At 48.1% G+C, this 15,773-nt stretch overlaps 1 protein-coding gene across 3 annotated transcripts in view; it reads left to right on the top strand.

The window, feature by feature from the left end:
- SLC14A2 (solute carrier family 14 member 2) overlaps nt 1-15,709 on the top strand; it is a 111,374-nt gene extending 95,665 nt beyond the window's left edge. Inside the window, exons 11-20 of one of the 3 annotated variants that reach the window (XM_061170229.1) lie at nt 319-441; nt 2,832-2,914; nt 3,971-4,130; nt 4,957-5,146; nt 5,466-5,594; nt 6,483-6,675; nt 9,304-9,451; nt 10,087-10,221; nt 11,307-11,356; nt 14,642-15,709. In XM_061170229.1, the coding sequence (XP_061026212.1) occupies nt 319-441; nt 2,832-2,914; nt 3,971-4,130; nt 4,957-5,146; nt 5,466-5,594; nt 6,483-6,675; nt 9,304-9,451; nt 10,087-10,221; nt 11,307-11,356; nt 14,642-14,842 (1,412 nt within the window). In that variant the 3' untranslated portion in view covers nt 14,843-15,709. The remainder of the gene's footprint in view (nt 1-318; nt 442-2,831; nt 2,915-3,970; nt 4,131-4,956; nt 5,147-5,465; nt 5,595-6,482; nt 6,676-9,303; nt 9,452-10,086; nt 10,222-11,306; nt 11,357-14,641) is intronic. The other 2 variants (XM_061170231.1, XM_061170230.1) reach the window with 2 other exon arrangements.
- Nucleotides 15,710-15,773: the final 64 nt, after the last annotated feature.

Here is a 15,773-nt window from a genome sequence, read left to right as displayed (position 1 = left end):
CACCATCCACGCCAGTCCGAGGCCGAGTGAAGGAAGTCTTAGAGCAGTGCATTACTGGGGAAACAAGGCAGGCTGGCCCGTCCGTATCTTGACACTGATAGGTGTCTGGGATGCAGTTTCTGTGAGGAAAGGAAGTGGAAGTTTCATCGGGAAGAATGGAAAAGAGGGATTTTTCCGCAGATACTGATGCAATCACTACTGCAGCTCAGACCACACTGCTCCTCTCGCTCTGCACATGATCTCCCTGCACTCTCTGCTTGCCTCTCGGGGGATGGCCCAGGGTGGGACACTGACCTGTCTTGTTTTGCCCCCGGCCAGGCAGCGCTGGGGGGCAGCCGCCCACGACGAGCCCAAAGGCAGATGAGGGCTCGGAGGCTGTGCACCCCAAGCCCAGGAACGTGTTCCACATCGAGTGGTCATTCATTCGCAGGAGGAGCAAAGGTGTGCGCTTCCCACTCCCCCCCCCGACCCCGCTCCCGGGTCCTTGATCTGCTCACCTCTAAAATGGGGACCATGGCAATACCTCCATCACAAGGCAGTGGGGAGAGCCACAAGGGTGAGGTTCAGTCTCATCACCCCCAACCTCTGACCACAGCCACGTGTTCCAGGGTCTAGACGCCCCGGGTCGGAGAGACTGGAGCCACGACAAGCAGCTGACTCTGTCAGTCTAGGCCAGGGGGTTGCAAACTTCACTGCACATTGGAACCACCTGCATCTCATTCCGGAAGTGCTAATCCAATTCACCCAGGAAGCAGCCTGGGTGGCAGAAGGAGCTTTAAAAGCTCTCCATGAGGGAGTTCCCTGGTGGCCTAATGGTTAGGATTCAGCCTGTTCACTGCAGAGGCCTGGGTTTGATCCCTGGTCAGGGAACCATCCCATATGCCGTGCAGCACAGCCAAAATACAAAAAATAAAATAAAAATAAATAAAACTTTGCACTTTTAAAATGACCCCAAAAAAAGCTCTCCATGAGATTCTAATGTGCTGCCAAGTCACAACCCCTGATCCTGATGCTGCTGGTCCTGATGCTGATGCTGGTCCTGATGCTGATGCTGGTCCTGATGCTAGACAGTGGTGATGTCTAGACAAGGGAACAGATGGAGAGCCCTGGAGGGGAGGGGCTCCCAAAGGCCAAGAGGAGGGTCCAGAGGGCAGCCAAAGCGGGGAAGCCAGAAACTTGAATTTGGACGCTGAGGACATGTTGTCTCAAACAGGGAAGAGCTGGCAGCGGGGGAGGGGTATGGGGTCAAGTGGGGGTCTCCCCAGTCAGATGCATGGTGGGAGCAGCATCATGAAGACCCAGGGCAGAGGGGCAATCTAACTTTGCCCTCCAGAGAAGGGAGGCGACTTGCCCAGGGTCACACAGCTGGTGAGGGCATGGCAGGGATAAAACTGATTCCCTGGTTAGTGTCCTTTTACAGTATCACATGCTTCCCAGAAGCATATGACTTTCTTGCCCCAGTTTGTCTGAGCCTCCTTGTTTTATACCCAAAGTAGCCAGCCAGAGAAATGGCCTGGGGTGGTCTGGGAAAACCTCATACACTGGGAAGAGGGCACTGAATTAAATCAAGGACCCCTTTAGCCCAGGAATTTGTGTTTGACAGAGGCCCCAGGGCATCCTCAGGAAGAAAGCATAGTTTGCCTCAAAAAGTTAACAATCTCCCTGCAAACATATTCTTAGGATAGTGGTTGGGGGCTGGGGTGAAAGAGGGCCTAGCAGAGAGCCCCACGCAAAGGAGCCTGGGAGGCGGGTTAGCGGAAGCTGCTGAAGAGCTGACGCTTCAGACAGAAGCAGAGAATCCATCAGGATATCAAACACACTAGCCTCAGAGTCTAGAGTCATCCTCTTTGCTTCCTACGCTTCCTTTCAAACTTCCTTAAGTCGTTTCTCTTGCATAGTGTAACTTCCCAACCACACTGGTATTTGCAGTCCCTGCTCCTTCAGATGGGGGAGCACAGAGCCATTGATGTATCTCTTCTAGTGTTTAGGTGCACTGAAATCTCATGAATGCAGACAGAATGGCCAATTGTCTGAAGATACAGGGCATTCTGAGCCCAGACAGCCACTCTCACACTTGACCACAAGAGGGCACCAGAGCATAAACAGCAAAACTTCCAAGGACCTTCTTTCATGATACTTAAAACCTTTCTGAAATTACTCACCTTTACAAATAAATTATCTTGTAATAATGAAAAATACATTCAAAGCCACTTAATAACAGTTTTCTAGAATTACAAGGACATGCCAAAATCTGTTTCAAGTGACAACATGGATATCACTTGTCTTAATCCAACAAGAAGCTGCTGCTAAAATACTTAAAATTCTAAGACATACATCCTAAAAATACCAAAACAGCTGAGGTCATCCAGCTGGAAAGAGTTGTAGTAGAATTTGAACACAGACCTCGTATGGTTCAGGCAGCTTAATGCTTTATGAGCAATAATGCCTCATAAATACCAATCTTCGTGTTCATGTGGGAAAAGAACCCTGGGTTCAGGGCTCACAGACAGCTTTGTTTCCTCACCTAAAAAATAGGGGAGTTGAACAAGATCAGAGCCTCTTATCTAAAAGTCAGCTGAGTCTCTGAATTCCCTAAATTCTTATAAAATGTCCAATTTACATGAAGATGTGCATTTTTTCCCCGAAGAGCTTACCCGATTGGATGTGTGCAGTAGCAGAGGAGGGGGTCCTCCTGCCCCAGGCGCAGAGGCTGGGGCATCCTCAGTGGGGTAGAAAGTGCTGAGTATTCCAACTTGAGCCTTGCAGGAAATTTGCTGCTAAGGTGCCAGGGTAGGGGTCCTAACGGATGATGTTCTCCCTGCCAACTCCAGTATTTGGAAAAAGTGAACACCAGGAAAGGCGCACCAAAGACCCTTCTCCCCACCAATACCGGAAGCCCACGGTCGAGTTGCTGGTGAGTAAAGAGTGGCCCGAATCAGGGGCAGCACCCACATCACAGAGTCCGCAGCAAGGTAGAGAGCTGAGGTCCAGAAAAGACGTCCTCTGATTTAGGCAAACTTTTCTTGAGTTCATATTTCCAGAAACATAATTATGTGGGATAAAGATGTCTACTTTTCAGTTTACTTTATAAAGTTTCATGTTTCTTTTATTTTAATTATTTCTTATCCATCTTCCTCTGAATCCAGCATTCAAGCATTTAGGAAATAAGCTGGTGCCAATTTTCAAAACAGAGCATTTACTTGTTTAATTTTATGGACAGTTAAATTTTAAAGACTAGACATGCTGGGGTGGGAGGGGATACTTTCTTCTGGAAAGAGTATGGTACAGTAGAAGTAATATTTGTTTTAAAAAAAGAATCTAAAAATCTGTGGGTAAATCTAAATTCTATCATTTGACCTTGACCTTTACAAATGAGAACCTCTCCATCCATGCCTGAGACCTCATCCACAGAATGAGGATAAATATATTGTCTTGTTATACTACAGTTATGGGGGATTGGTTCCAGGACCCCTGATGGGTACCAAAATCTGTGGATGCTCAAATCCTTTACATAAAATGGCATAGTATTTGCATATAACCTATGCACATCCTCTGGAATACTTTAAATCATCTCTAGATTACTTACAATACCTAATACAATGTAAATGCTATGCAAATATTTGTAAGTACAATGTAAATGCTATGTAAAAAGTTGCCAGTGCACAGCAAATTCAAGTTTTGCTTTATGGAACTTTCTGGAAATTTTTTTTTGAATATTTTTAACCTGAAGTTAGCTGAATCCATGGATGATACAGATGGCTGACTGTGCAAGGCTGTTGCCCATATTAAATGAGGTAAAAGATCAAACAAAACAAAAGATATTCTGGTCTACAGAAACAAAAATGATTAAATAGCAATTTCACTAAATACCAAGTGAAGATCTTAGCTTGTCCCCAAGCAAGCAAGTCACTCCTCGGTGTGAGAGGCTCAGAATGTGGGAGCTTCTTGCCCGTCTCTTGTCCCTGGACAGGATCTGGACACCATGGAGAAGAGCTCCGAGATAAAGGTGGAAACAGGCATCTCCAAGACTTCCTGGATTCAGAGTTCCCTGGCTGCCAGCGGGAAGAGGGTCCGCAAAGCCCTCGGGTACATCACAGGAGAGATGAAGGAGTGCGGAGAGGGACTTAAAGGTAAAGGTTCCGTGAGAGCAGCCCCTGCTCCTAACCCTAAAAACATCCCCTCTGGTCGTCCCCCAGAAAACATGCTGCACAGATCTCTGTAGATGAGACTGAGTCCCATTTCCATGGATAGGATAAGATAGGATAGGATAGGGTAGGATAGGATAGAGTAGGATAGGGTAGGGTAGGGTAGGAGTTTCACTCTTATGACAGACACGCAGTCTCTCAGGATGTAAGTGCCAATACATGTAGGTGTGCAAGCTCTCAGTTCTGAACATAACAGTCATGTGCTTTCAAATATCCCCTCAGAATGTCACATTGTACACAACATTGCAAAGCAACGATACTCCAATAAAAATTTTTTTAAAAAAAGAATGTCACATTGTAGGACTGGGATTCTAGAGCCAGCATTCTAGAAAAATGCCTGCCCTAGAGATGGATCATGGGAGAGCCGTGTCTACGATTCCAATAGGTTCCCGTTAGCAATCCTCCAGACCTCAGGCCATGGGTTTGATGCCTGCTGGGCTGCAAGAGTTTTCTTTCTGGATCCCTCCTCTTGAAAGTTCACGCCACTCTCACGGGGGCACAGGTCGCACAGGGTACCCACTGCCTGAATGACAACCTAAAGACCACAGCCAGCTCTCAGTGGGTCTGAAGGGTTTTCTGGGCAGTCAGATGCCCCCTCAGGTTCTTGGTTTACCCTCCTCTGTGGCAGGTGACAGCAGAGAGCTGAACCCACCTTGGATGCCCAGCTTCCCTCACCCCCTCGCCCTCTGGGGCCTCGCCTAGAGCTGTAACACCTGAGTCTTGACTGACTCCTTGACTGGTTCCATTTCAGACAAATCCCCAGTGTTCCAGTTCCTTGACTGGGTCCTCCGGGGCACATCCCAGGTGATGTTTGTGAACAACCCCCTCAGTGGCATCCTCATCGTCCTCGGCCTCTTCGTCCAGAACCCCTGGTGGGCCATCTCGGGCTGCCTGGGCACCGTGGTGTCCACCCTGACAGCCCTCAGCCTGAGTCAGGACAAGTAAGTCCCAGGAAACCCAGGGTCCAGGCCTGAGACCACAGGTAGCTCCCCGTGGGGACATTCACCAGCCTCCCATCCTCACCGCCTGGCTCCCGGCTCAGAAACCCCTCAAAATAAGGTCACTAATAACTCAAAACAACCATTCCCTGGTTACTTTTAACAACCACACATTGTCTAGGGGACTGTGAAGGGTTGATGGTTTGAAGGTGTGTGTGGTCAGGCTCCAGCTGAGAAAAGCCTGACTCAGAAGGAAAATCAAGAAGGCAGTGCCCTGCGTCAGGCCTCGGGAAACCCTTCCTTCACCAGCCCTCCCCCCCAGGTCCGCCATCGCAGCCGGACTTCACGGCTACAACGGGGTGCTGGTGGGGCTGCTGATGGCTGTGTTCTCGGACAAAGGCGACTATTACTGGTGGCTTCTACTCCCCGTCATCGTGATGTCCGTGTCTTGGTAAGTTTGCTTCTGAGGCTGTGGGTGTAGATCAAGGGCTGCCAGCCTTTCTACCCCAACTCCATGACTGTCTGTCTAAACTGGAGTTTAAAGCAGCATTTCCTTAGCTTGCACATCAGAAACAGCCACTAGAAATAATTACTGACGTTATACAGCAACAGCACCACTGTGCTAGGTGATCTGTACACAGTATCTCGTTACATACCCTCCTTTACTCCTCATTTTTGTAAGATCTAAAAGAGCCCCTGGTCCTACCCCGGCAGAGCACAGGGAAGAGAACTGAGGCCCACAGAGGTCAAGAGCCATATTACGGGGTCCTGTCAGTGTCTGGAAATCTCCTCGTCCCTCCTGCTCCCCCAGTGCTGCCCTGTCCTTGGGCACCCTGACCAGACGGGGACAACCTCCCAGTGTAGGCTGCAGGCCCAGCCCTGCCCAGAGCCCTCAGACGGCCAGGCTCCAGGTCCTCCCTCACCTGCAGAAACCACAGGGCACCCCGGCCAGGAGTGCTCTCAGCTCCTCAACAAACATGTGTTGAATGATTGAATGAATGTGATTCCCCTCACCATCAGCCCCTTCTCCAGCCGATCCTCTCTCCTCATGCCTACGGAGGGAGCCATGTGGCTCTTCAGGGAAGCTCTGTGACTCCCTGCCTTAGGACCTCCCCTGAAAGCCCTCCTTCTGAAGTTGAGTCTGGCATCCACCCTGTTGCTGTGCAGGGGCAGAGGAAGGAGGTCCAGGGGAGGTGCTGCCCAGGGCCAGTCAGGCTGGGAGAGGGAGCCAGCCAGTTGCTTTTCCCTGGGAAGGCACAGGGGGCCCCCTAAACCCACTCAGTCTAGTGTCAGGGCCAGGGGGCGTCTTGAACAGCATCTCCTGTGCTTCTGCCCTCAGCCCCATCCTCTCCAGTGCCCTGGGCACCATCTTCAGCAAGTGGGACCTCCCCGTCTTCACGCTGCCCTTCAACATCGCAGTGACCCTGTACCTGGCAGCCACGGGCCACTACAACCTCTTCTTCCCCACGAAGCTGCTGCAGCCCTCCTCCTCCATGCCCAATATCACCTGGTCGGAGGTCCAAGTGCCCTTGGTAGGTATCGTGGAAGGTAGAAGGGCAGCGTCTGTCCAAACTCAGTGTTAAAGTGGCATTTACTTATTTTGCATGTCAGAAACATCCATGAGTAACAACTATTACCAATTATACAGTGCGAGGCACTCTACCTCAATATCTCATTAGCCACCAGCTTTTTCTTTCCTCTTTTTAAGAGCTAAAAAGGCCATTTTTGGCCACACACTGTCCTATCATAGCACAGGGGGAGAGACTAAGGCCAGGTTAAGAGACTGCCTGAGGTCACATGGTTAATTAGTGAGGAGCAAAGTCAAGACTAGAACTCCCGCCTCCTGACTCCTAGACTTGGGTTCTTTTATCTTTTTTTTTGTTAAGCCTTTTTGATGCTTTACTCCAGTTTCAATCCAAGCGACTCTGTCTATTTTTTTTCTCATTCAATGTCGTTGAATCATTGAAGACGTGCACATCACACACACTGCCATCTGTTGGCTCGACAAGTCTCTGCTCCAGCCCGGGGAGCTGGTTCCCCTTGCTCTCTGGGGCATCCTCACACTTTAAAGCACAGGTGTTGCTCCACTAAGAAATATCTATATAACAGAGATTTTTAAGCTTTTTGCAAGTATTCTGTATATACTGCTGGCCGCTGGAAGTCTGCCAAACTAAATAAGAAGCTACTCTAAAAGCGTTAAGTCAGCCTGGAGAACTATGCCCATCAGCCTTCTTTTCTAACTGGGCACATTTTCTCTGAGGTCCCACTACTCTCTGTTACACTAAATGCCTCCATAGACTAGAGCTCACTCTGAACTTTGTTACTGGCAATTCATCATCTAACCACAAAGCCACCTGGGCTTGTTGAAGGGAATTTGTGTCAGAAATAATGGTGCCTAGTTTCTCTGAACAGTTCAAGGAGACAGCAGCATGGCGGGGCAGAAAGAGCCCTCCATTTGTCCAAGACGCATTATCTAGGAAGAGACGTATTCACATTAGCCCCATCCTTGTTGATGTGTGTGTGTGTGTGTGTGTGTGTGTGTGTGTGTGTGTGTGTGTGTACCTTCATGAGCCAAAGGTGAGAAAAGGTGCTGTTAGAAGTTCAGCCACTCAGGCTTCCCTTTCACGCTATTCAACCAATCAGTATCTTTTGAAGTCAAAATTGCTCTAATTGGCGTGCTATGGGGAAATGATGGTAGAAAAGGCAAGTTTAAGATATTTTGCATCCTCCAAACCACATTTTCAATTGAAAAGATAACTAGGAATTTTGTAAAAATGAAAAATACTGTACAAATGCTTTAGAACCCCCAAATTTCCAGGAAAGACAAATTCAACGTTTGGTGGTTATTCTTTAAGAAATACCTTTCTGGCCAATTTTGAATGGATTATGGTAACAGTGAGTATGTTTTGTCATTTTGACAATTATAACTAGAGCCTTGAGTTTTGGGGAAACAAGTGGTAGATGTCAGAGAGAGGGTCTAAACCTCCCAACGATTTTGAGGCCCCACAAGCTCCTCTGCTCTTTGGCGAGGGGAGAGCCTGCTGGAGGGTGCAACTGGCTGGGGACCAGAGGACCCAGCACCACTGCCTCTGCACAAAACTCTCTGCCTGTCCCGCCATCCCCCATGGCGATGCCGGAGCCCAGTCCTGTTCTCTGTCCTGGGATAACGGGGGACGGAGCCCAGAGGGTTGCCCACTAGACTACCCTGCAGACCTGTTCCTGCACACTCTCGTGTGGGGCAAGGGCCCTGGAGCTACAGGACCTCCCTCCCCTGCACCCCAGGAGGAGTCCTCAGAGGACTTGGGCTGAGGGAAGAACTGCCTCATCATGAAATATACAGAAGGGGAAGGACGGACCCCAGTGCATCCCAGCAGGGCCCAGAGCCCCTCCTGTAAGCGTTTCTTTGCTCAAGGGCCTTAGGCCAACCTTCCAAAACACAGGACCCAATCTCAGTCGCTGGGGAAGCCCCTGTGCCCTGGATCCTTTTCCCAAACTCCAGAGTACGTGTGCAAGTGCCCACCCGACATTGGACCCTGGCCTTCCTTTCTCATTCACACAGAGGTCCGCTACCTGAGACACACGGCGGCCTAACACGTCAGGCTGCTCCTCCATCAGCCACGTGACAGGTTTATCAATAAAACCCGCAGATGCCAGGATACCACCTGCCCAGGGGCTGCTCTGTGGATACGAGCCCAGCTGCTCGCCCAGACGACTGCACAAACGTGACCACAGCCCAGACATGCTGTTCTTGGAAACAAAAAGGACCATTTTTCCATCTAATATTTAGCCTTCTAGTCATGTTTTTAGCTTAAAAAAAATGTTACAAGAGTTTTTCAACCCCAGCTTTGGTCAGACATCTATTACTTTTCTAATGAATAACACCCTCATTTGAAGTATTCAGTTTCTCTTCACTGAGAGTTTAGTGCCTTACACTCATGTTTCTAAATAAAGAAAATGACATTTTAACCCCTTACTGTTCTAAGAACTTAAGATTAAAACAATAAATCTTGTGTTCCTTTTAGAGTGAACGTATTTGAAAATATCTTGGAAAACTGTTGCAAAATATTAGTGTGGAGGGTTTGGCCCCAAATCTTTTCCAGCCAAGCTTCAAGTTGTCTCTTTTGCCTCCATAATTGCATGTGCTCTTGTTGGACCTGCAGCTTTTGAGAGCCATCCCTGTTGGAATCGGCCAAGTGTACGGCTGCGATAACCCCTGGACTGGAGGCATTTTCCTCATAGCTTTGTTCATATCGTCACCTCTTATTTGCTTGCATGCTGCAATCGGATCCGCCATGGGAATGTTAGCAGGTTAGTGTCATTATTAATTAATGGGCCCCTTATTAATGGGCCATAAGGATGTTGTATCTGGGGCCTGCTCCAAAGAAAATGGTGCCATGTGTCTTCAGTGCTCCACCGGCTTATTCCTATAAACTCTCCCTCCTTCCATTACACCTGTCTTTCCATTTTGGGTGCTGGTGCCCTCCTGCTCCTCTGAGCAAAAGCTGTCCTCAGGAAAGGTTCTGGTGTTAGTCATTTCCACCTCAGTATAAATTAAAAGCTGGGGAGGAGTTGCTTCCAGGCATGTTTATATTTTACGTCTTATCTCTAATCACGGTAAGAAGCATTTGTCCTCCATTAGAGAACATTAAGGTTCCATTAACCCGCCTTTTTCTGGCAGGGAAGGGACCTTCTCTGGACTGCACACTCAGACTTCAGATCATTACTCAAAAGGGTCTCTTGTACCCATACCAGCTTAACCACTGATATGCATGTGACTAAGGCCATTTGTTTCCTTTAGATGTTTTTTCACTGAATAGTCAGAAGTTCTTTTTATACATACTTTGGTGTCGATAACTGGTCTGGGTTGAGGACTGTGGAGGGCTTTGGGTCTGGTGGGCGGGCCCACGCGACCCACACAGCACTCAGCCTGTCTTCTCCCCCAGCCCTCACTCTCGCGACACCCTTTGACTCCATCTACTTCGGGCTGTGTGGCTTCAACAGCACGCTGGCCTGCATCGCCATAGGAGGCATGTTCTACGTCATCACCTGGCAGACGCACCTCCTCGCCGTCGCCTGCGGTGGGTACTGCCAGCGGCATTCCCTTTCCACCTCAGATGATGCCGGTGTCCACGCCCACAGGGAAACCGCCCTGCGGAAATTCTGCTGGTCCTCCAAAGATAAATGGGAGGATGTATTTGCTTTATAAAAGGGTTTTTATTTTAAACTGTTTTGAATGGTCCTTTAGTGATTAGTACATTGAAAACTATTTTCACTGAACACAAAGTGTTCAGCCACATGGAGACAGAGTTTTCAGATGGAGGTTGTTTGGTTTTTGCCCGTGGGCTGTCTGCTGTGATTGCTGCTTTCCGTGCTGGTGATTGGAACTTACCGACAGAGCAAGTCTTATGCAAATTAATCTTTATATGTGGAATTGGGCAGTTTACATCAGATACAGCAGCTAACCTTACGCGCCCAAACATTAACCATAGAACCTTCAAATAATGCTTGTAGGAAAGCTGAAGAATGTGGTCAGGGCACTCAGTAACTCTCCGGTAAAGGTTTGCTGTTGTTAATATCCTAGGGACCATTGGGATGCTTTTAGTGGAGAAAGTGAGAGTTCAGAAGCAAAGCCCAATTACTGTGGCCCATTTTCACAGAACCTCACCTCTCACCACCACTTGGGTCTTCCCAGTGGCCAGCCTAGTGGTACCCTCCACACACAAAGCCCAGAAGATGAGGCAGTAGGTGTATTTGGTCTTCCTCAAGCTTAAAGAATGCTGTTCCTCCCTGGAAACCCATATTATGTTAATAACTTGTGATGAAATATCACAGCAGGGAGTTCTGGGATTCACGTGCCTTGGCTGTATAGTAAAATGTTCATTTATGGTTTATGCTCCTAAATGTTCCTTTGCAAGAATGCAAGGTGGTAGGACCCAGGAGAACTGTAACAGCTAAATTCTGGTCCTTTTCAACAAAGTTCATCTGCTGTCTTAGTTGTGCCGGAATTTGTATGGAATTTAACACTTTTCAAAGCTGCCAAGCAATGGAAACATAACTCGATTTTTTTTAACCTGAGAGAGAGCATTTGTGGCATAAAATGTATGGGGAGAGAATATGTAAACTCGAGGCACTCTTAGTCACCTATTTCTTGGTTCTTTTGCAGCTCTGTTTGCAGCCTACCTGGGTGCTGCCCTGGCTAACGTATTATCTGTGGTGAGTCAACATGGGCTAGGAATGTGCATTGCACCCTCCCCTGTATTCTCTCATCTCCTCAAACCCCTCCTCCAGGAACCCCTTCGCAATCCATCCCTCATGTCTCAAATCACGCTTCCCTCCTCCACAGCCGCAGACAGAAAGAGCTGGGCCTCAAAAGTGTTAATGTCAACACTGGTCAATCAGATTCTGTGGTCAGTGGGCCAGTGGGGCTCCGTATAGAAGGACAGTCTGAAGAGCATTATCTTGTAAATCAGACTCGTTTCTTTTTTTTTTTTTTTTTTTTTATTTATTTATTTATTTTTGGCTGTGTTGGGTCTTCGTTTCTGTGCGAGGGCTTTCTCTAGTTGCAGCGAGTGGGGGCCACCCTTCATCGCGGTGCGCGGGCCTCTCACTATCGTGGCCTCTCTTGTTGCGGAGCACAGGCTCCAGACGCACAGGCTCAGTAATTGTGGCTCACGGGCCTAGTCGCTCCGCGGCATGTGGGATCTTCCCAGACCAGGTCTCGAACCCGTGTCCCCTGCATTGGCAGGCAGATTCTCATCCACTGCACCACCAGGGAAGCCCATCAGACTCGTTTCTTGTAAATTTCTTGTAAATCAAACTCTTCTACAACTAGTTTTAAATCTTCATATTTAATTTTTTTCCTAGGTTTCTAGATCATCTACCCAAGTAGCTTGTGGGCCAGTGTACATCTTTGTTCACCCCATAGCAACTACCAGGGAGTCAGGAGTCACAAGGCAAGGCTTCCAGGAGGACAAGGAGCCAAGCCCGAGAGAAGCCAGAGCTGGCGGCTGAGGGCCTGTGCAGCAGTCTGAGAACCCTTCTTTGTCTGAGCCCCAATGCAGGTGGTGTGCGAGGTTGGGGGAGCCACATGGCCAGCCCAGCCCCCAACACACACAGGAGGGACACTGGCCCCATTGCAGAGCGCACAGGGCTCAGCCTACAGTCGATGCCTCCCCCTCCATAAAGGTTCAAGGCACAGCTCACATAGGCAAACAGGAAAAGTCCCGGTGGTCCTGCAGGTGAAGGTGGAGATGGGCATTCCACTAACCCCTGTTTAAATCCCTCCTCCATCCTCAGTGAAATTGGGTGGTTTGGACAGAGCATAGGAAGGACTTTTTTAGGCACTAGAATTGGACTTCCCTAATACCACCCTGTGTCCCCCAGTGGACTAAGTCCCTCTTCTGGGCCCCATCACATTTTGTGTATGTATCTGCTACGACACTTGACAACATTGTGACAAGCCTAGTACACACCAGTCCTCGTCCACCTTCAGTCCTTGTGCTCCTTCTGAACAGGGGCCTGGTTGTATTCTTATCTTTATCTCTAGTACCTATTATAGTGCCCAGCTCATAGTAGGTGCTCAAGAAATGCGGAATGAATGAAACCCTAAGGTAGTGAGTCCCCACCATGGGATACATTAGAGCTGGGGCTAGATAGCCGACCATCAGAAACAGGATGGAGCCTGGCCTCTGAGGCTCCTGTCTGCCCCAGGCTTTCCCACCTCTTCTTGCCCCCATCCTTTCACCCAACTGTCCATCCAGTAAATACGTGTCATGTGCTTTCCTTGGACAAGGTACTAGAAGGGATGCAAACAGGACACTTTGGTCCCTGATCATAGGAATTTACAGGGTAACTGGCCCCTTCATCTTGTGCAGAGAAGTTACAGGTTATATCACTCTACCTAGACATTTTTCAAAACAAAACCATGTTTATTTTCTGTGTGCCTACTATGTTTAAGACACTGTACTGCCCACTCTCAGGGATACAAAAAAAGTGCAGGCTATTAATTCACTCTGAAGGAATTTCCATTCTCCTTGAGGAACAAGATATAAAAATGTTGAATGACATTTATGAGACCGTTCAAGCCTCCACAGAAGAGGGCACTTAGGAGCCGCACAATTTTGCTTTCTAATCGGCTCCTGCATGTGCAGCCCCATATCTTCAACAGCACTGCCCTCTGCTTGACGACAATGACCACAATCTGAGGACCATTTACTGAGCACTTAGTATGCACTAGGCACCAACTCTGAGTAGATATCTTTATCCCTATTTTGCTGTTGAGGAAATAGTTGTCAGAAAGAGGAAACGGCTCCAACAAGGTAACCAGAGCTGAGATTTGGATTTGGGTCTGTGGAACTCCCAGCCCACATCCTTCCCACTGTAGGACGTGAAGGAGATGCTTTCCAAAACACCCTATGCAGTCTTAGCAGGGCTTTGGTAAGACTCACAGAGTGGAATTCTTCAGTCATGGGTGTTCCTTAAGGCTACAGTTCTGGTACCAGGCTGTCATTGCTCCTCCTTAAGTCCCACCCAACAGGTCCATCTTTGAACACACACCAACTGGCATCACTCCTTCAATGGTACTCCCTGAGGCTTTTACTGCTTATGATAAAAGGATGTTTGGGGAATAAGGGGCATTGATTTGATCTGCTTCATAGTTGAATTTGTAGGCTCTTTGCTAACAAGCTATCCAGGTTATCTCAAATGAAGAGTGGGGAGGGGTATTTAAAAGCCTCAGGTCATCTTAAGGAATAAAAAACAGGGGAACATCATGAGAAAGGCTGTTGGGAATGGGAGAGCCCTTGAGGAGAGAGGTAGCTACTCCTGATCTCCAGCTCCCTGGGACTAGGATGTGACATCTCTGCCTCTCTCCATATGTCTGTTCTGTTTCTGTGTCTCTCTGGGATGGGTTTCTTCTGCTGCACAGAGGCCCCCAAATATCCACCCAGCACTGGTTGGTTCTCTGGTTTTTTCAGATCGAGTCTTTGGACACAGTCTCTGTATCTCTTAGCTCAAATTCTCAAGACAGGGATTCTATTCCCAGGTAACCTGCTTATGGGAAGCTGCATTTGGGACAGGTGCTTATCTCTAGTGCAAGCAGATGTGACCAAAGAGAAAAAGGTTTTGAACAAAAAATGGCTGCCGATGCTGTTCCTTCAACAGGGGCTTTGGGAGAAGGTGGGGAACGACCACAAGTCCTAGAGTGGGATGTAGAGCCTGGCCAGACACCCAGGACAAAATATGTCTTCTACATAAAGGCATATCATAAGAGGGTTCCAGTGGCTGCATTTTGAAGAATATGTGTTCCCTGTTACAATGCAGACTGACCCCAATGGCACGATTTGATTTATGTTGGTCATGAATTAAGTATTATTCTGCTCAGTGCCCACAAAGCCTCCCCTCCTCCACCCAGGACCCTAGGTGATTGTGAAGGGCTGATGAGACGAGCACAGGCATCTGATGTAACCAAGGCTTCTCTTGTGATCCCCCTCCCCCCAGTTTGGATTACCGCCCTGCACCTGGCCCTTCTGCCTCTCAGCACTCACCTTCCTTCTCCTGACGACCAACAACCCGGCCATCTACAAGCTCCCACTCAGCAAAGTCACCTACCCAGAGGCCAATCGAATCTACTACCTGTCCCAGGAGAAAAACAGAAGAGCATCGACCATCACAAAGTACCAGGCCTACGATGTCTCCTAAGTTGCCCTTTCCAAAACATGTCACTGTAAATTCAGCCTTCAGCAGGCTGTCCAGGTCCCCAGGTTGAAGGCCACTTAAATTCTCCTTCTGATTGTTCTGTGATTCTGCCCCCAAGCAAGCCTATACCCCAGTTATTCCCAAGAACAGGGAAATAAGCGTGCAGTCCCTATTCAGGAAGTTCTCTGTTCTAAGATGCACAATACTTATCAAAAACATGGTTAATTTAGACCTTATACTTATAGCTCACTCCATAAGAGCTCCCTTTGTGGGGCATTTTCTCTCTTTTGCAAAATAAGCCACACCCCTAAAGAGAACTCACCAGGAAGGGGACAGAGATGGGTGACATTGTTAGCCAACTCAGTCATTTAATGCAGTGACATAGTGTCAGGAAATCAGTCTACAAGGCAAAAGGGCAGGTCTGCCCCTAGCTCTGCCATGAGTGAACTCCAACCACTTGGGTGGTTCCATCCCCCCTCTCAGCCTCAATTTCTTATTGGTTTCATGACGAGGAGGGACCCTACAGTCCCTTCCACCTCAGAAGTATTGATTCTTCTCTTTCCTATAAACAGACAAAATCAGCATGACCAATAAATAATTACTTTAAGTAAGAGATGAAAGGGCTATCTGGAGAAGAGGCAGGACAATTTTAATGTTGTATGGAGATTTGTTCTTGAGCCATGAGATGTTCTCCAGACTTGGGATTAGGAACCTAAGTTCACTGGAAATGCCAATATGCCTTCCTTTACGTAACAAATATTACTAGAAATGTCATCAGGTAAAACTGATCTTTTTCAACATTTAAATCATACTTTAAACAAATGTGTTTCCTTTTGTAATATTCATAAGCATACTCTCATTAAATGTTTAAGGTTGCAAGTTGGTGTCAGGGTTTTCTTAAAATGGGGCTCACCTACATTGTCCACACCGTGCT

The sequence above is a fragment of the Eubalaena glacialis genome, chromosome 15, assembly GCF_028564815.1.
Source record: "Eubalaena glacialis isolate mEubGla1 chromosome 15, mEubGla1.1.hap2.+ XY, whole genome shotgun sequence".
NCBI classification, from domain to species: domain Eukaryota; kingdom Metazoa; phylum Chordata; class Mammalia; order Artiodactyla; family Balaenidae; genus Eubalaena; species Eubalaena glacialis.
This window is presented reverse-complemented; position numbering and strand designations above follow the sequence as displayed.